The 20,634-nt window shown below is 40.6% G+C and overlaps 1 protein-coding gene across 1 annotated transcript in view; it reads left to right on the top strand.

Annotated features, from left to right (window-relative positions):
- The window catches only part of MACROD2 (mono-ADP ribosylhydrolase 2), a 939,837-nt gene that overhangs the window by 882,164 nt on the left and 37,039 nt on the right, over positions 1 to 20,634 (top strand). Inside the window, exons 12-16 of the mRNA XM_054383563.1 lie at positions 1,090 to 1,152; positions 4,647 to 4,715; positions 14,652 to 14,729; positions 15,346 to 15,420; positions 16,024 to 16,128. Of these exons, the coding sequence (XP_054239538.1) occupies positions 1,090 to 1,152; positions 4,647 to 4,715; positions 14,652 to 14,729; positions 15,346 to 15,420; positions 16,024 to 16,128 (390 nt within the window). The remainder of the gene's footprint in view (positions 1 to 1,089; positions 1,153 to 4,646; positions 4,716 to 14,651; positions 14,730 to 15,345; positions 15,421 to 16,023; positions 16,129 to 20,634) is intronic.

Genomic DNA, 20,634 nt, shown 5'->3' with positions numbered 1-20,634 from the left:
CAGAGAAGCTGCAATCAGAAAAACCCAGGAGCCAGAAAAGATCACAGGGAGGGGAAAAAAATAATGTGTGTCATTATCAAGCCGTTTACTGGCCTAGGAATAACTTCCTTTCTCCCAGTGTATATGTTCAGCACTCAGGTTTTCAAATGCCTCATTAAGGCTGGTACTCAGCTGTTCTCACTGTCTATCTCACCATGCTGGAAAAAAAAATGGAGTGTAGCCATCACATCTGATCCAGCATGCTGCACTGCAGCCTCTAATATTATTATGAAACTAAAAGAAATCGTTGAAAATACAGACTTCCTGATACCTTTCCAATCAGGCTGAGCACAGGTTAAGAGAGCATGATCTCATGTCCACAGACCTTCCCCAGGGTATTACTTTTCTCAGTGGTAATTTGCTGTTTGGTACCTGCCTTCTGAAGAGAGCTGGAGGGGAAAAAAGAGGGTAATGAATGTGAAAACAAAGTAGTGGAGAAAATTGGGAATGAATGTGAATGTAAAGGGGGGGGGGAATTAATTCAATCCTACCAATTTTACTTTGTTTTGTTTTGCTCTCTTCATTGTGGTCATTTGGGATGCATTTTTATATTTTATAGAAAGTGGCATTGTGCCTTTTGCTTTAAAATAAAACCAAAGCAATTTTCCTCCTCCTGTTCTTATCTTCCATGGGTTCTGCAAGTCAGAAACTCAGCCACTTCAAAGATCTCACAGAAATGTTATTGGAGGAAAATGATCCTAGTAAAAAAAAAATCTGGATAAAATACATAGGCTAAGATCAAGAAACACTTTAACCTATTGCAGACAGCGTTTAAGGAAACATGCCTTTATTTGTACACAGATATTTCCAGCATGCCTATTGAGATAAAACCTTTAATCTAATCCCCCTTCCTCAGCTGGAGATGTGATGATATGAGTGGTTTAAGCATTACTGGTTATGTTTGCAGGTTTTTGCAGTTCATATCTCTCCCCTTCTATCACAGCACCTTGCTGTAAATTAGCACTTTGTGCTGAGTTGGTTACACTTAATATTGCTGATGCTGTTACCAATAAAAAGATATAAATAATTTTTGTATGTTTTCCTCAACAGGCGGTAATGACACAGAAGAGAAGCAAAACACTGAAGAGCCCGAGGCCCAGAGCCAAGAATCAGGTTTGTTCCAAGCTCCATAAAGGACTTTCTTAAGTGAACAATGCTATTGACAGGAGTGTTTGTAGGTTTTCACCAGATGAGCTCAGGTCTTGAGCAATTCTCCCATTAGAGACCGAGCTCCATTCATTATGAATGAATGTATTGCAGAGCAGGAATTCAGACTTCCCTTTCTATCTCACCAGCACTACATTCTCCTTTTAAGGTGAACTACCTCTAGCTAACTCCCTCCATCTAAATAGAACAGAAGTGGGGGAAGATGAAATTTGGAGAAGGAGGAGGCAGGCTTCCTTTGATGAAAATGGTACTTCTGAAGATTTTAAAGGGTGTTTTCGAGTTTTAATAAATTGTCTACACAAGTCTCAGGGGTTATGAGGATTTAAATCCACATGGAAAGAGACTGCATATACTGTGAATGAATGTCAGAGTTCACAAGCAGTGGGTTTTGCAGATGGCAAAGATACAGTGAGTGCAGTATTTTAAAATACAATGTCAGCCTGTGTTCACAGTAGATTTTTCTATTATTTTTTTTCCTGTTTACAGTTGTGTTTTTCATCCTACCCAACTCTGTTCAATGCAAGAGACAGCTAGAATTAATCAGTTAGTAATGGAGTTGAAGTGACAATCAAAATCCCCTTTTTTCTCAAGGATTCCTTTTAGTGAAGTATTACATGTAACACACTGCTTTTCTTGTTTGTTGGTTGCTTGGGGTTTTTTTCTCATTGTAGTGCAGGATGATGCCTACACATAATTCAGAGAGCATGAAGCACTTTTCTTCTGAACTTTTTTTTTTCCCATGAACTTTTTTTTTTTTTTAATGTTCCACATTCAATATGTGGAAGATTGAGATGAAAAGGGCAAGCCACTAAATATAACAAAACCAATTTAGAAGGCCTAGATTTTTTACTTACCTGGTTTGTTTACTGTATTGTGGCTCTTGCCAGATGAGGAATTAATTTAATGAGGGTCCTTTTTCTTCTTTTATGCACTGAGCACTGTGTATGTGGAAGTGCAGCAGTTCTTCCTGCTCTCCACAGGTCAGTATTCTGAAAGTGGGTGTTAAAAGCTCATGCTGTCCACAAGCTCTTGAAGCCCTTCTACGTTTCATGTCCTCTTTATCACCTCTTCTTTATGTCCTCATGCAGGGCAAGCAGTAGGAGGTGAAGCCACAGGCACATAGTATTGCAGGATAAGAAATGATTCCTATGAACCTCAGCAAACTTTGCACCTTAATCCTCCCCAAGATAAACATGCAGTGGCATTGTGTGAGTGCTGGAGCACAACCACCTGTCTTTTCCTGGGTTTTTCATTTCCTGGGTTGTATTTTTAACAGGTGAAGGGGACCAGGGGGTAGGGAGGAATGAGTTACTCTATCTGAATCTGGACTCTGTTTTGAATCTCTGACTAGGCAAGGGCATAGCTTTGCCCAGACGGTATTGAGCTTTTGACTGTACCAAGTACTGTGTGGCTGCTAGCTTGCCTAAGTGCTCCTAGCTCCAACTACAGAATCACAGAATGTTAGGGCTTGGAAGGGACTGCAAAAGATCATCCAGTCCAAACCCCTGCCAGAGCAGGATCACCTAGAGTAGATGACACAGGAACGCATCCAGGTGGGTCTTGAATATCTCCAGAGGAGACTCCACAACCCCCCTGGGCAGCCTGTTCCAGTGTTTTCCACTTACACCCAGTTTTTGTCTACCAATGCCATGTAAGCTCTTGCCAGCTGTATTCACTCTGAAGGGGGTGTGTATTTCCCTCGTATTCTGATTTCTAAACTAGTTTGAATGAGATACATTCCACTTTTCCCAAGACGGTTAAGGACTATGTACCTCTCTAAATGATTACTTTGCTACTGGAGGTGTCTTAAATGCACTGTGGTTTTCCCCAAGCCATCATTATGACTTGTTATGTTACGAGCTGTCAGAGCTGGTTTATCAGAGCCACAATGTACATTCTTTTGCTATCTCTATTGGTAGTCATGTTTTGTTACTCTCATGAAGAGTGTCAGAGAAAAGATCCAGACATTTTAGGTCCCAATGTCATACTTTAGGAACGCGTTTTAAGTATGTGCCTAAAGATAGGGTTGTGCCTACACAGAGTCCATGAATCACCTCCCTGGCCACAGGCACACAGTGTTACTGGAAAAAAATTATTTGGCTTAGCATTTATCGCTACTGGTTCAAATAGTGACAGAAACAGAGAGGTGTACAATTACCTTGAGTTAGTTACATTCAGCTAATGAGCGGCTGCTGCTTTCGGCTCTATTCACTGTGGAGACAAAACACGATCAGGAACTTTCACATTGCTGCTTCTGTGCCATTCCTTGGCAGGAGGAAATTACCTGATTTTTCTAAGATAAGCAATTGTATAGCTAAAATGCTTCTAATCACAGTGAATGATCACTGTAAGGAGCAATCTCATCAAATATTACATTACTTATTTGTGTTTCCTAAGCCAAAAGGCTTAACCTTCATCTAAATGTGGCAGATCACAAGTTGCATGCTTCAATATTGTGAAAGAAAATGTAGGAGAAAAAATAGACACTGTATTCTTACTGAGTCTGTTACATAAAGATCTACATATTCTCATTATACAGCAGGGGAAAAGCCAGCTATGGTGTACAAAGACCAGCCTGAAATTTCTCAGCTATTACTGTGTAGTTTTTTCTAAAGTCTGGCCTCCAGTCTATCATCAGTGAACTTCACAGTTAACATGTGGAGGAAAAAAAAAAAAAAAAAAAATGGCAGGTGGCTCAGAGCTCCTGTTTCAAGCTAGTTAAAAATACTCAATGACTATGTTAAGAAAAAAATTGTCAAAATCATCAGAGGCAAGTCTTTTAAAAGAAATGAAAGGCTAGAAATTAAAAAATAAAAAATGCTTATAAAGGTTTTAGAACTATAGAATTTGCCAAAAAAAAAGCAACAGTGAAAGTTAAATGAAATTATTACATTCAGGTACTAGTTTTATCTAGTAACTACAGTAGTTTTACCCCCATGCTTTACTATTAAAAACCTGCAAGCTTCAGATTTTCAGGGGCTTGCTAAATTTCAGGCCTGATTCATGAAAGCTTCTATTTTCAGGAAAGCATCTGCATGTAATCATTCTGATTCCAATGGGATTCATGGACATGATTAAAGTTAAGAATGGCTTAATTGTTTTTTCTCAAAATAGATGGATTAAATGAAAAAAGAAATCTCAAAGCAAATTGCAACACCAGCCTCCCCATGAAACTGATAACTGCTCCTCTCTCTGTGTTAGGAGAAATTGAAATACAGACTTGATCTGGCAGTATTGTAATGTAAGTTTACCCCTGGCTTAGGGAAGACAATCAGATTGGTAATAGCCAGTGAATGCATTGTGAACGGATGGGAGCCCAGTAAATCAAATTCAGGTCTAGTATCTTCCCTCAGTAAGGCCTAACACTCTTTTGCAGTAAAGCAGTTCATCAGTTTGCTATTTAATGAATGACTTCTTTTTCATTTCCTTGGCTCTTACAGAGGAGACGAAACCTTCTGCTGTAGCCAGGCGATCATCATCAGAAGAAACAGAGCTGAGCGAGGGTAAAGGTACAGATTGTAAATTGTGTTTTAAATTACCTAGCCCTAAGAGGGCATTTCATAAAGCCTTATTTTCCCTGTCTGGAAATTGCCAAAGTCACAGTTAAACAACACAGAAATAGGTAAATGCTTGGGCTTTCATTTGCTAAAGGCTTTGTAATGAAGTACTTGGCACCAACTGTTTTGCTGGTGGGAGAGATGCTGTGTCTTCCTAAGTCCCCTTCTTATAGAGATAATGATAAAATACTGTACATGATATAACAGGAATAAGCCCAAAGCTTGGGCTCACTGGGGTGACTTACAGGCATAAAGTTAAGTGTGCACATCTGTCTTGACGATATTGGCTCCCTATTCGGTGCTCTCCTGATGGGGTAAAAGAAAAACACAATAGCTATAAACACATCAAGGGGAGACAGGAGGAGATGAAGTCATAATTGAGAGGGAGAAAGTAATGTTTATCTTGTGCAGACTGTGCTGGGCACTCAGATCATTTAGTTTGTGATAAATATTTAAAAGTGTCAGTGGGCCAAATGACGGGGAGTTTAGGAAACAAGGAAGAGAGATGATCTAATTTAAATGTTTCAAGCTGAGATTTTTCCTGTGGAATTGTTGGTTTACAGATAGGAACCAGTGCACAGACACACTGTTTTTGATACTCTCATGATATAATGCTATTAATTGCTTGTAGTGGTCTATGGGTTTGGGCATTCTTGTGGGGACACGTCAGGAAAAAGCCTGGGTGATTTATAAAATGTTCGCTACTGGTAATTCAAAACAGGAGTTAATATTATCTATAATAAATACACTCCCATCAGTGCAGCCTTCAAGAAAGACTAATAGAAAATTTTAATGCATTTTCCTGAGATAACATAATTATTAACATCCATTAACTTATTTACTTTAAAAGATACACTGTTTAATTCAGCATTGCAGTTTGACTCTTCTCATTTTTCTAGATAAGTGTGATGGGTGTGAGATCTTGCCCTTTTGTTCCACAGGCACATGCTGGAGGGCCCACATACTTACCTGATTATGAGTTCAAAGCCTTGTGCAGGTTGATTTAAGAGCTTTCTTAACTGATTGATTGATCCTGCAGGGAAACAAACCACAAACCCTTGCTGGAGCACTGGCTTTTGCTTTTGATATCTTCGCAGATACCTTTAGTGGAAGGCAGAAATAGTGATAGATTCGGCCCCAGCGTTGTTGGTGATTGCCTGTTATTCATTTCTCTTTTTTGCTGACATTTGGCCTCTTTATGTATCCCATATCCATAAGATCCCCATCAGATGTGATTTTTATCTTTGTAATGTAAGAGTCCCCGTCAGCCTTTGGATTATGTTGTTGTTGTTGTTGTCTGCTGTCTCACTGAAGATCTCAGTGTTTTGGTATTGCTTTGATTACTTGTTCTTAACCATGAAGCCAGCTTCTTCTAAGAGGCTTTTCAGTGACCATCTCAATGTGTAACCACTCAGGGATTTTGACCCATTGTACGAGTTGTCTCTTCTCAGGAAAGCAGCCATCTTGGTGCTATAGGTCTCCCTCTTCCTGCAATATAGTATAGTGTCTTCCCTTCTTCTCTTGAGAGGTTGACAAAAGAGATAGTGCCCTGAGAAATCCAAAGGGCAGTTTCTCTTTGATGTCCTACCTCTCCTCAAAAGTAAGACAGAAAGCATCTGGTAGGGAAAAAGAAGAGAGACAGACTTGCCTCCATATATTTTATTTGCAAAGCTGCACAAGTAGAAAAGAAGATATAGTGAGGGGAAAAAATATTTGGGGATTTGCTTGATGGTTGCTTTTTTTTTTATGTAATTTTAACTGATGAGACCACTGCATCTAGCAGGCCACAATTTTAATCCTTATTTCTGTTAGCAGGTTGTCAACTTTTCACATTTTAGATTTTGAGGTCTTTTAAAATGAGTACTGGTGTTAGAAAAAAACTTGCTTTTACAAAATCCTGTCATTTCTGAAAACACCTGCTGCTCCAAAAACAAATTTCAGCCTTAAAATTGTTTGCCCACTGAGTTAACACAGCTAAAACCTGCCGGATTCTGGAACGTACTAATTTCTGTAGTTTATATTCAGCTAAATGAACTGGATGTAAAGCACTTAAAGAAATTATGTTTTCCCCATCCTTCTGCCTAATTACTGTCAAAGGAGATTTGTAGCATGTAAGTCTAGGCTACATGCTCCCAAAATACACGGTTTAAACCACTTGGAATAGGAAGTTTCCAAGCCTACTATAGAACTTCTTTCAAATGTCAGTTCTGGTGAGTGCAGCCGAATATGCATTTTGAGTCCAATTTGAGTTCACTAGTAGTTTTTCTGCTTGTTTTTTTCCCCTCATGCTTCTGAGATTAGAAGGTAGTAAACACAATGAAATTGTTATTTATTGTCTTAAAATGTGGTGCTGTTCAAAACAGAGCATGTGCATCTCTGCTATCATGAACATCTATTCTTTTTGTCTTACCTGAGGGTTTTTTTTAAAGGAAAAGGGGAAGAATGGGAACATAGAATCATAGAATTATCAGGATTGGAAAGGATCTGAAGGATCATCCAGTTCCAACCCCCTGCCATGGGCAGGGACACCTCACACCAGATCAGGTTGCTCACAGTCACATCCAGCCTGGCCTTAAAAACCTCCAGGGATGAGGCTTCAGTAAGGTTTCCTCAGAGCCTTCTCTTCTCCAGACTGAATAGCTCCAACTCTCTCAGTCTGTCCCCATCACAGAGGTGCTCCAGCCCTCATGGCACTTCTCTGGACACGTTCCAGCATGTCCAGATCCTTCTTGTAATAGGGACTCCAGACTTGGATGCAGTACTCCAGGTGGGGTCTCACCAGAGTGGAGTGGAGCGTGGAGCTGTGCAGGAATCATGTTTTGACAGGTTCTGATTAAAATGAAAACCTGCTGTGAGATTACAAATCTCGTATTAATGTGGAAGTCTATCTCTTCTGTTATTCACAGAAGAGACACTGTCCAGGAAAAGAGTCCACATGGGCCCACTTTGCATGTGTCCTTTGAGCAGATTGAATTTTTGAGTGCTCTGTCTGTCCTCAAGGGTAAAAAAAAAAAAAAAAAAAAAAAAAAGAAGACGGAAAAAAAAGGCACAACAGTAGAACAGTCCTATTCCAAGAATATCAAGATATTTGATGTTATGCTCTGAAGGTATCCTCTTATACCAGTCTGTGCCAAGTTTCTATTTCCACTGCCTGGAAATACCACAAAGAAATGTTGCGATTTTACCCTTGAAAACTTGCATGCATAACCATTAGTTCTGGGGGAGAAGAGAGCTGACATCTCTAGGCAGCAACTTTGTAGCGCTTCATTACTGTGCATATGGAAGTAGCTCCTTTATACACAGCGTTATTTCAAGTTAGAGATGCTTCACTTTATGAAGTATAAGGGCAGAACAAAGTGATTAAAGTCATTAACGTTTATGCAGCAGATAAAGCACATATCCAACAGGCTGCATTCACTGTAGTATGCCTGAGCATACAAGATGGTGCTGCATCTACAAACTCATTTCGAGTGGTCCATCCTGTACAGAACCGTGGATTGGTTTGAACCTGTGGTTATTTTTCTTTCTTTTTTTACGAGTATGTGTGAGTGTGCATGTGTGAAAGCAGGAGTGTTCTGCATATTCATCTCAATTACCAGTCCTACCAATTACTGTTTAACATGATTTAAAGATAGGGCTTTCTTGCAGAAAGATGAGAAAAGGAATTGGATTTAGTACAGGCGAAGAATGAACTCCCCATTATGCAATCATGGCAAAGTTCCGGTGCACAATACGCTGATTTTAGTTCATTAGCACTTAATAAGAACTGAGTTTTCATTTGAAGGTCAACTAAATTAAATCATATGCTAATTAATTTTTAAAATAAAGTAGCAATTAATTATTTCCAGGTGTTCACAAAAGTCTGTGCTCCTGTGGGAGTGCCATTTAAAGCAAGTCACTATTTTTCTTCCTTCTGTGAAATGGAGTCGGATTCAGTCAGCTGGAGGGCTTATCTTGTCAGAAACAGAATTAGGTGTATACCCTGGCTAGGGCTCAGCCCTCAAAACTCACTTTGTGCAACCCAGAAGCCCATAAGTATCCTGCCTGTAAAACCATAATGGATATAAAATTCCAGTTTGCCCAGCTGTGGTTCTCACCATGGAAATATCTTGATGTCCTAAAGACACAAATGATCAAGAAGGGATAAACTGAGCGTTTCAAATGCAGGGGAGTTATGCAAATCAACATAAATTAGGCCTTGATAGGTGGGTGCAAAAAAATTGACTGAAAGGCCAATATGTTAAAAAAGAGGTGTTTAAAATCAGCTCTTAAGTATATATTAAGACATCTAAATGAATGACCTGATTTTCAGAAGTGCTGAGTGCTCAGCAGCTACCAGTGAAATGTTTTTTACTTCACCCTTGGGCTATGATTAGACCTGGAAAGTTTCAGCCTGAAAAATTTCAATTATAGGTAACTGAAAAAGAACCTTTTTAATGGAAGAATTTTAACACTGCCAACCATAGCTCTGGGTCTGCACATCAGCTACAGTGATAACATTTTTCTCTCACTTGGTTGGAAGGATCGTGTGGTTTGTTGGTTTTTGTTTGATTGTTTGTTTGTTTTTAAATCAGCTACATAAACCATCACCAGCCAGCCAAGCTCCTGACACCCTCCATAATGGTCACTTGGAGCTCTATATAATGCAGGTTATTTACTTTTCCTTTTAATCCAACCTATCTGTAGCATTGCACATCCAGATGAGGTCCAGCCCATAAACTACTCAGGTGTTTCTGCTCTACCCTTCCCCAGCACAGACAGCTGCAACAGCTAACACTAATCTGCTTAGCTGGTTCCTGCTTATTTTTAAATATTAGCTGACCTGGAGCCATCCAGCTGCGCTTCCTGTCAGTCTGATGCAAACCTCTACTCCTTCCATCACCCTTCAGCCCTTACCTTCCTTACCTTCAGATACACAGCATCCTCTCCTGGGAAGGGTCTAACTGTGGCATCCAAGTTCTTCTCAGTTTTTTCCTTTCTCAGAGCCATGCACAATAGACCCTGCCTATTACGGCAGTAGGATGCCCCTGGTTATCATACCAGCTGCACCTGAAATTTCTCTTATGGAGAGAAGATGAGGTTAGAGGAGATGCCCTTTTGTCATCTTGAAGCAGGAGCGGGTGGGAGCACTGCCTGGTGAACCCCACCTGCAGAGATGAGCTGCCTTGGTCTATTACCCAAACACTTGCAAAAATGTTTCTACAGGTTGTTGCACCTCAAAAAGTCTGTTTTAGCAAGCCACATAAACTTGGGCTTCAATAAATCTAATCTGTCGTAAAGATAGATTAAAATGAAATCTTGGGGGATATAAAAATAACAGTTTAAAGTCAAAGCTCAAGAATATCTCCCTAACTTCTCATAAATCACCATTTTATGGTACTTCATTTTAACACATTTTCCTGGGTTTATGAGGCAAAAGAATACCCTAATCATGTGGCAGCCTCCGTGCACACCATTACCTGTAATTTTAGACGCCTGCTTGATTTCTTTCACTCTGGAAATATTCCAGCCATTTTTCACAGGATCATGCTTTAAAAAATAAAATGCGCTGAACCTGTTTCTTTCATAAGGACCAACGTTTTCTCTTTTTCATCTTCTTACCGCTCCCTAAACACGGTGATTTATCTGTGCTGCATGCGGGACCCAGGTGTGTTGCACATTAAAAACGACTCAGTAAATAAGCCATGCAGACAGTAGCTGGGGAAGTGAATTTTAAAAGATCATTACAACCACTTAACATGCAGATCTTAGCGTTTCCCCCTCTTCCTTAGCATTTGCAATATTTTGTTTGAGCGGCGTTGCTTTACACAGTTCAAGGAAAAAAAAAATAAAAGAAAAAGAATGGCATGGAAAAGCGTGGAGCATTTAGACAAAATAGTGCCTGATTATTAACAGGAAGGGCAGGATTGCTGGTTTGTTGCAAACTACATGATCTTCTCAGAGTTCAGTTCGATGTGCAGTTGGTATATTGGAGCAGCAGAAGACATGGGGAGTATTCTGATCGGTTTACTTAAAGTCCACATGTTTTCTTAGAATCATAGATTGCATCAGGTTGGAAGTGACCCTCAAAGGTCATCCAGTCCAACTCCCCTTTGGTAAGCAGGGACGTCCTCAACTGGATGAGGTTGCTCAGACCCCCATCAAGCCTTACCTTGAATGTCTCCAGGGGTAGGGCGTCTGCCAGCTCCCTGGGCAACCTGTTTTGGTGTTCCACCACCCTCACGGTAAAGAACTTCTTCCTAACTTCCAATCTCAATCTATCTTGATCCATTTTAAAACCACTGGCCCTTGTCTTATGCCTTTGCAAACACTCCCTCCCCAGCTTTCTTGTAGGCCCCCTTCAGGGACAGGAAGGCTGCTGTAAAGTCTCTCAGTCCATCTTTGTAGGAGAGGTGTTCCAGCCCTCTGATCATTTTTGTGGTCCTCCTGTGGATCAGCTCCATTAGGTCCATACCATTCTTGTGTTGAGACACAGAGCTGAACACAGTACTCCTGGTGAGGTCTCACCAGAGCAGAGTAGAGGGTTATTAAAATTTGGAGCTAATTCCCAGGTGCATTCAGCCTTGCAGCCCTGTGTGATGCTTGTTTCAATACAAAAGAGGGGTGCAGAGCCAAGCACTCCTGACCTGCATGCTCTACCTTCAACCACCAACTAAAAGCAGTTTTGAAGGAACTAAGGGATGCTCAGACTTCAGTGAGCACTTCAGTGCTTGATGTGCAGGAGATAAAAGTGGTCTATCTTAGGTTCATTTCTGTAATTAAATGTCATGTTTGGTTCATTCGTGTATTAGCAATGATGACATTATAGGAACTGTGCTCCAGTGTAGTATCAGAAACACTGGCAATTTGCAGTCTTGCCTGGAGGAATATTAACCCATACAGTTCCAAAATATGGATGCTCAAGGTAAATAGTGCCCAGTGTATGCTACTAAAAAACTAAGCCTATGCTGCCTTGGATTCTCTGGTACAGCTTAACAGATAAGTAGATGTGTTAGGAGAAGGCTAACACTGCCTTACAGTTAGTACCCCAGACAGCTAGAGATGAATGAAGGCTCTAGGGATGGCCAGAGCTTTTGCAGACCTGGAATCATTGTAGGACTGTGATACTGGCTTATGAGCAGTTGAATAAGGCTTTAAAGGGCTAAGTGAGCACAGGGGACCAGCTGAGTCTGAGAAGTAGCACTGCTCTTCTGGAAACTTGCACGCAGAAAGTAGTATATCATCAGCATTTGTGGGACTCCCACTGCTGCTTGCCAGCTGAAATGGAGGTGGCACTCTTGCATCGTATCCAATTTGGGAACAGTTTTTATTGACTTATACATTTGGTCTTACACTTTTACTCTTGGTTGGATCAGATTTTCTTCATAAATCTCAGTTTATTCCTGTGCTTTATTCTTGTTAATCCTAAAAGTAAATCTGTCAAGCCTTTTGGCTTGATATTTGCCTTTGAAAAGAAAAAAAAATTTGACGTGGTCTTGACTTTAAAGATTTTTCATCAGTATGCAGATTCTGAATATCAAAGACTGATTTCTACTGCTGAAGTAAGAGCAGGGGACTGTGCAGAGGCATCTGTGGAAACGTGTGAGGAAGTGCCAAACAGCATAGGTGGTCTCCAGCTGTGGTGCCTAACACTGATGTTTAGCACAACTGTGGGGTCAGCCAGCTGTGCTGAAGGGTGGGAGCAGCAGCAGCTCCTCAGCCTCTGTGATAACTGTAATTTGCCATAAGCTTTGCCATGCTGCATGACAAACAGCAGCCTTGTAGGGCACATACATCAGCCAACCACCTGGATCCTTAAACTCCATTTGTTTTTATTGACCAAAGGCCACAATTGTTCCTCTGATGCTGGGGATTGATTTTTATGTGAAATTGGAGTCATTCCTCATTCTGGGAGAAAAGGTGACACCTGTGAACTGAGATTAAAGGCACAGGTCTGGGAGTATGAAGTACTATGCAATAGGTGTGGGATAAGATGGCTTCAAGGGTCAGATGGGACAGAGCTGTGCACATTTCTTCTGCCTGCAGCAGGTGATACCACACTTTATCATCACTTCTGGCTGTCTGAAGGGCTGTCTTCAGGCCCTGGCTGCATGGTACTTAAGGCAAAGGGCTTTTGATTCCAGCTTTGCAGTACACAAACACGCAGCTAAATCATACAAATGATTGTTATATTGATTTAGGATATGAGGCTGCAAGTGATACAAATCTTGGCTTGTTTGATAAACTGAAAGCTTTGTCAAAAACTTAAGCAATGCCAGAATTTCACTCAGTGGGATTAAAGCTTGCTTGAAAAATTCCCTACAGATTTCTTAGTGCCATTCCCATTGATACCAAGATGTCCTTTGCCTCACTTTTGTGATTAAACTTGAAATTTTATGAAAGTCTAATTCATTTTTACCCCGACTCAGGGTGAAATGGTAGGATAATCCCTTGTAACTCTTAGCACAACGTGGCATCCTAGTATGAAAGGCCAGCACAGTGGTCTGGCTTATAGCAGTGAGCAGTATTTTAAGTCCACAGTGGGGTGAAAAAAGATGCAGCAAGGGCAAATTTTAGCAAATTGCACATCAGTGCTATACTCTGCTTTCAAACTTGAATTTATAAACTTATTGTCATGCCACAGAAGAAGTAAGAAGCTGTGCAGGTAATTAAATATTTGCCTTGGGGGATTATTTGCAGTTAATTAAAGCCACACACTTTCAGTGCATACCTTTCCTACAGATTATTAAATTTGGATCAGATGTTAACAACCCAGCTTTCTCACTTATCCATCAGAGATTATTCTTGGCAAGTTTCAGAAACAGAGTTTCACAGGGGCATCTTTTGGAATACTGTAAGATTTGCTCTGCTGTACTATGGAAGGGAACCTTCCAGAAGCAAAGCTGTAACCAGGCTGTCACAGCCTAATTTATTATCATGCATCACAGATCTCTTGGCACTGCTGCTTGAGTTTTCCATCTAGCAGCATTTTAGAAAATGTTTCACTCTGGAACACAAATAGAGATTATCTGTTAGCATTGTTATGACCTCCTGTAGTTTGCAGAAATGTCCAATTAGATCAGCAGTGGCTTTTAATGAGGCTCTAAGAGCGCTCTTGATCCAGTGAAAGCGGTGTGCTAGGCAGATGAGCAGAGACTGAAACAAGTGGCTGTGTTGCTGTGATTCCCTGACCATGGTGGAACGATTTCTTCATCCCCACACAAAAACCAAGGAGGGGCTGTTGTCAGAAAATATTGTTTCCACAACAAAATAATGCCATATGTGTATGAAAACTGCAGCTAGCATAGCCATTGGACTTACAGCATCAGTTTAAGCCACTGGTTCGGGGGACAGCTTTGGGCAGTTCATTTTGCTGGTCTCCCCCAGAAGGAAAAGCAGCCTTGGCCATGCTAATGACCTTGGGAGTTCTGTCACCAAGTGACATGAGGCTAGGATTTGCACTGGGATTTAAGAGGACTTATTGTTTGTCAAGCTTGTGGAAGTTCAGCTGTGAAAAGTGCTGGCATTGTTCTAAATAAATAAGAAGTCACTTTGTTTATCAAATAGGTGGCTTATGATGTTTTCCATAGCTTTGTGCCACTCTGTTCTCAGTAACACTGCTGCTGATTATTCTTATGCATCTTTTCTTGCCAGTTCCTTGTTTTAAGGTTTGTACTGCAGGCAAAAAACTGCTCAGTAACTGTACAGGTTTTGAAATCAATTTGAATAATTGAAACCCACGAGTACAGCTTTGCAGTATGTAAGTCTGTAGATAAACAGATAGAAAATCTGTCAGCGCTATCAGATGCAAAGCTGGCACCTAAGAGCCGCCTCTGTCTGAAGTAACTACCAGACTCTCCAGCATGAAAACTGCTGCAGGATTTGTTCCTTTGTTTGCTTTTCCCTCAGACTCCCTGAAACACTCCAAGAGTGCGCAGGAGAGTGGCCCGGTGCCTCCTGTGGGATGTGAACAAGAGCAAGCCAAAGGTAAAGTTTTGCATCAAAATTCTTTTAAGTCAGAGATAATGAACCAGCTGGGAGCCTCACTTTTTCCAGTTTCAGCATCCAGTGGTTTTCAGCCTGACCTCTGCTGCCTTAAGAAAATGCTGTCAGCTAGTGGAGGTTGTGTGGCAACTGGTTGCGGGGCAGTCATCTCTCGTGTTGCTAGCAAATATATGAGGCTCCAAATATCTAGGTTTAACTATACTGATCTCGAGTGCATAGCATTGTTATTATTGTCCTTTTGTTGTTGTTGTTATTGTCCTAAAAGCCTGTGGGGTGATTCTGTTCTTTTTGCTAAGCTGGCTGTCAAGTGCAAGTGCCTTGCAACAGCTCCTATGAGAAGAATCAGTGTGTCGAGGCTGAGCTAGAGAAAGAAGAAAAGCAAAGCTGATTCAGGGTCAGTTAACATACTTAGTGCTCAGGGTTTAAGTGATATTTTCATATATAAAATATGTCCAACATTGTTTAACAGAAGAAAAGGGACACCTGGCTGAAAAGGACCGTGTTATATGTTAGGTTCATGTCCTGCTTTGATGAACTTGTCATTGCCTCCACGTGCAGCCATTGTGCTGATGTGGTTTTTGATTTGTCATGTTAACAGGACAGCAGGATGTTTCTGCAGAGGAGGAGATGAAAACTGGGGCAGATTTTCAAAGCTCCTGCATGGAAAGAGAAGGTACTTGCACATGCCTTCAAAACAAAGAGTGAGATTAACAGGCAAAACCACTACTTATTGCTTCAATGTTATTCGTGATGTTTAAATTTCCTGTCTTTCTCCATACCTACTAAGCTAAAACTGTGGAGCCAGGTCATATTGTAAACTCTAAATTCAGCCCTGATCAGGGGAGTATCTATGGATTCTTGGTGACAAAAACTGATTTCTTAGTGGCTGTTAGAGAAAGAAGTGAAGAATGCATTTCTTACTGTGGGTGACAAGTACTTGAGCTTTGTACATCCAGATCACTGAATGCTCTGTCCTCAGTCCAGCAAAACACTTGAGTATGTCTGTCACCAGTCCTGGTGAAGGCCCATGCTTGGAGCTAGGCATGTGAGGATTTTGTGCTAAATACCAGAAAGTTCAGCATCTTGGAGGATCAAGGCCTTGCTCTCAACTACAGCCCCTTGGATTTCCCTGAGACAGCTTTTGTACCTGTGCTTTTGGGGATCCTTTTCCTCTGCCTGTGTTTTTTAACATCAGTCCCTCCAGTGCTTGTTAATCCTTTCATGTCCGTTCCAAAAAGCCATACTGTTCTTCATCTTTTTTATCACGTTTATTCAGAGCCATTGCTGAAACAAGAAGACACAACAGAAGTTGAAATACCTTTGATTCATGGTGCAGAGGAAAAAGAAGATGATGAAGGAAAAAAAGGAGGAGGAGGAGGAGGTAAGGCTACTTATAAAATAGATTGTGGCAGAGGATGTTGCTGGGCTCATGTTCTCCTTTTCTGGTGTTAGGAAACATGGAAAGAACACACAAAAGCAGTGGGGGTTTTCCCTAAGAAAAATCTTTTTTTTTTTCTGATTATCCTTGAATGTTGTTTCTGTATATTGGACTTAGATTTACATAGGAAAATAAATGCAAAAGGTTGTAGGCTCAGGTCCTAAATTGACTTTAAAATAAATAATCTTCTTATTGTTGGTTTTCTGCATTAAAGTGCGTAAGGTTGATTAAACAACCACTATATGCCTATTTAAGTAGCATCTTGATCTAGATGCAGTGTGAGAATATTTCCAATAAACAGGTATGAAAATTATTTCTGAGGTCATTAATAGAGATTTAATTAGAAATTAACTAAAACTAGTCATTCTAATAAAGATACCAGTATGAGTCTTGCTGAAGCAGTAATTTTTTCTGGACTACTTAAATTCTTAGGTATATTTTTGTAAGCATTGAAGTTTAATTTTAAGTGTTGGACACTTCTGAGAACTCTGCATTCAGCATGTGCCATTTGTAACAGGCACATGGTTGTATAAAAACCTAACATACTATGTAAATAATACTTTAATTGTAAACTAACTGCAAGATAATAATTGCATGGTCATTCGTAGAGCACAGGGATGAAAATTAAAACGCAGGCATGATTTTTATTGAAAATTCAGGTCAATACTAAATGTGTTGTTCTAATTATGAACTCCTTTTCCTAGCCACATTGACACCAGCTTAATTGCAAAACTGTATTAGCAATATTGACACTTTTCTTCACTGCAAACCCAATTTAATGGAACCTCTCTGTTCATATACAGTGACACAACATTTCCTTCTCTTTTATTTTTCTTTTTAATTTATTGCCTATCCAAGTTGAGGCTCATCACATCTTTTCATTATCAGTCATGTCAACTATCAATTTTGTGCTTTATTAATGGTGGAAACAGAATTGTTATAATCCTTACTTCAAATACAGGTAAATGGTATTGTGCTGCCTCAGTTGCAAATCCAGGTTATACAACACAAGCTCACTCTGATTGCAAATACTAAAGTCGTTATGCTAATTTCCTCCTAATAGAAATTATTTACATTTTATTTTATGCCTCATCAAAAGCAAGTTGGACAAAATGTAATGTCATTATTTGTACATTTTCTTCTCTTTAATACTTTAGTGTCCCCTACAGCTAGTCACTGTCATTTAGTTCTCAGTGGAGAGATTATATTTCACCATCTGTTCTACCTACTATTAAAATATGCAACGTTAAGGAATCTAAGGTAATGTCGGAAAAGGGTTGTTCTTGGCACTTTTCCTTTTCCTGCCCCTGATTTAAAAGGTTCAAGTACTAAGTAAAAGGTTCTTTCCAAACATTTTGGAACATGTTCCTACCTGGGGGCTCAGGTATTGCTCCTGTACAAGATTTTGTCTAATCTAAAGCTCATTGAAGTTCATAGAAGGACTCTCACTGATCTCAGTGAGCTTTCAGTCTGTTCCATGATAAGAAATAATGTTCCATGATGAGTCTACCTGCAGGGTAATAGCACTTAGGTAGCTGCATAGATATGTTTAGCTTCTTCCAAACATAATGTCTTTGGCTCATGGAAAATAAATGGGTCCTTTTTCAGTGTTTTGAGAAGTCAAGGAAATTAAGGCTTTCTTTTTGCTTTGTTTCAGTCTTACTGGTATAAGAACACATAGGGCACACCTTGGTGCCGTCTCAAGGCATAGCAAGGATACAAAGATCATTAGGAGCAGTCAGCCTGGTTTTACCAAGGGGAAGTCCTGTTTGGCCAACCTGACAGCCTTTTATGAGGACATAACCAGGTGGATAGGTGATGGTAGAGCAGTAGATGTGCTTTATCTTGATTTCAATAAAGCATTTGGTACCGTCGCCAAGAGCATCCTTGCAGCTAAATTGGATGATTGGGGAGTGAGGTGGATTTGAACTGGTTGAAGGAAAGAAGTCAGAGAGTTGTGGTCAATAGGATAGAGTCTAGTTGGAGGTCTGTATCCAGTGGAGTCCCTCAGGGGTCAGTGCTGGGACCAGTACTATTCAATGTATTCATCGACGACCTGGATGAGGGCACAGAGGGCACTGTCAGCAAGTTTGTTGGTGACACAAAACTGGGAGGAGTGGCTGACACACACCTGGAGGCTGTGCTGCCATTCAGCCAGACCTGGACAAGCTGGAGAGTTGGGTGGGGGGAAATTGAATGAAATACAACAAGGGCAAGTGTAGAGTCCTGCATCTGGGAAAGAACAACCCCATGGAGTGGTATAGGTTGGGGACTGACCTGCTGGAGAGCAGTGCAGAGGAGAGGGAGCTGGGGGTCCTGATGGACAGAAGGATGACAATGAGCCAGAAATGTGCCTTTGTGGCCAAGAAGCCAATGGCATCTTGGGGTGTATTAGAAATGGAGTGGTTAGTGGGTCAAGAGAGGTTCTCCTTCCCCTCTACTCTGCCCTGGTGAGGCTACATGTGGAATATTGTGTCCAGCCTGAATGATTAAGGGAGTGGAACGTCTCCCTTATGAGGAAATGCTGAGGGAGCTGGGGCTCTTTAGCATGGAGGAGACTGAGAGGTGACCTCATTAATGTTTATAAATGTGTGAAGGGTGAGTGTCAGGAGGACAGAGCCAGGCTCTTCTCAGTGGTGTTCAATGCTACAACAAGGGGCAGTGGGTGCAAGCCTGAGCATAGGAGGTTCCATGACCATGAGAAAAGACTTTTTCACTGTGAGGGTGACAAAACACTGGAGCAGGCTACCCAGAGACGTTATGGAATCTCCTCTGGAGACATTAAAAACCTGCCTGAACACATTCCTCTGTGACCTACTCTAGGTGATCCTGCTCTGGCAGGGGGGTTGGACTAGATAATATTTTGAGGTCCCTTCCAAATCCTTATGTTCTGTGGTTCTGTGATTTGTGTTACTAGATGCTTCCAGTTCTGTTGGGCACATATTCTGCCATGTGAGCTTTGAAAGGATAAAGGGAAGTAAAAAAGGTAAAGTAGCTGAAGTTCAGGCTGATAAAATAAGATATATTCCCCAAAGAGAGACTCTTCTTAATGGAAAGATATTACCTGGCATAAACCAGAGATTTAATATGTAACATTATTTCACGTAACCCAGATAATACCTCATAAACTATTTCAGATAAACAATTTTCCAGCAGCATCCACAGTACATATGACATTCAGTGAAATGCCATATTTTTTGTCTAAGAACACCAAAAAATGTTAACCTGGGATTGCTAGTGCTGTTAAATAAAAATACACAACTCTTCAGTGGTTTGGACCTGTGCTAGATGCACAGCCAAAGGTAGACCCTACTATACTGCAGACTACCTCATCTTTTTGTTCTATACCTGATACATTTTTTTGTGTTACCAAGCACAACCTGGAGCAAAGTTGTCTCTCCCTTCTCTCACTGGGAGCCATTAGCTCAATGGGAGTCATCTGTGACCTGTGCTGTCCCCAGCACCGGAGCTGTAGAAGCTGCTAAATTACCAACAAAGATGAAAGTTCCTTTTCCAACCCAGAGCTAGATTTCTGCTTAGATGTTGATTGTGACTTTGATGTGTGCCTGGAATTTTTTCAGTGATCTGCTTTTGGGTGGGAAAATGGCAAATCTTCTGGTCTAATTGTTCAAGTTTTACTACCAGGTCATCTCTTTGTTTCAGGGGATTTTAGAGCTTGCATGTGCACAGATCATTTGGCTTCACAGCTCCAGGCTCATACTGTAATGTGTATTACTAAGAAGTTCAAGGAGGATCCCAGCACTTTTGAGGTTCTGGGGCACTGGGAGCCCTAAGGAGGGAAGATTCAAAATCTTGGCAACCTCACTGTTGTTTCCAATTGCCGGCAGTAAGAAACCACTCAGATTACCCTGCAGAATTTAACAATATAAGGCCCTGTGTGAGTTCCATAAGCCCCTGGTGTTGCTTTTTCCAAAATCAGTAACAAAGTATAGCACATGTCAACTTAGTCCTTTTTTTTTTTTCCTACTGTATCTTCAAGTCCTATATTACTAGGGAGCAACCAAATTGAAAAGACAATCTAAGATGCCTTTTACATTTTTTCTTCCAGCTACTATAATGCATTCATTCTGCTTCACAAAAGAATAATGAAAATCTCTGTTTCTTACAAGATTAGGGAATATTCTCAAATCCCTTTATTAAAAAGCAGAGTAAGTGGTGAGCACTGACTAGGTAACTGCGCAGGCTTTTAATAGACCATCCATACTCCATTTAACAGACCACTCATATGTACACTTAGAAATAGTCCTTCCATGTTGTAATGACAGCATTTAGTTGTGCTTTTAATCAGCACAGTTTTTCCACAACACAAATTGCAGCACACTGAAATAAAACTCATGTTTACTTGTGTGAATATGTAGCCCTTTCCTCCTCTAAGCCTGCTCTCCCCTCGTTCTTATTTCCCACCTCAATCTCCCTTCATAAAGACAT

Source organism: Indicator indicator, chromosome 9, assembly GCF_027791375.1.
Source record: "Indicator indicator isolate 239-I01 chromosome 9, UM_Iind_1.1, whole genome shotgun sequence".
Classification (NCBI taxonomy): Eukaryota; Metazoa; Chordata; class Aves; order Piciformes; family Indicatoridae; genus Indicator; species Indicator indicator.
This window is presented reverse-complemented; position numbering and strand designations above follow the sequence as displayed.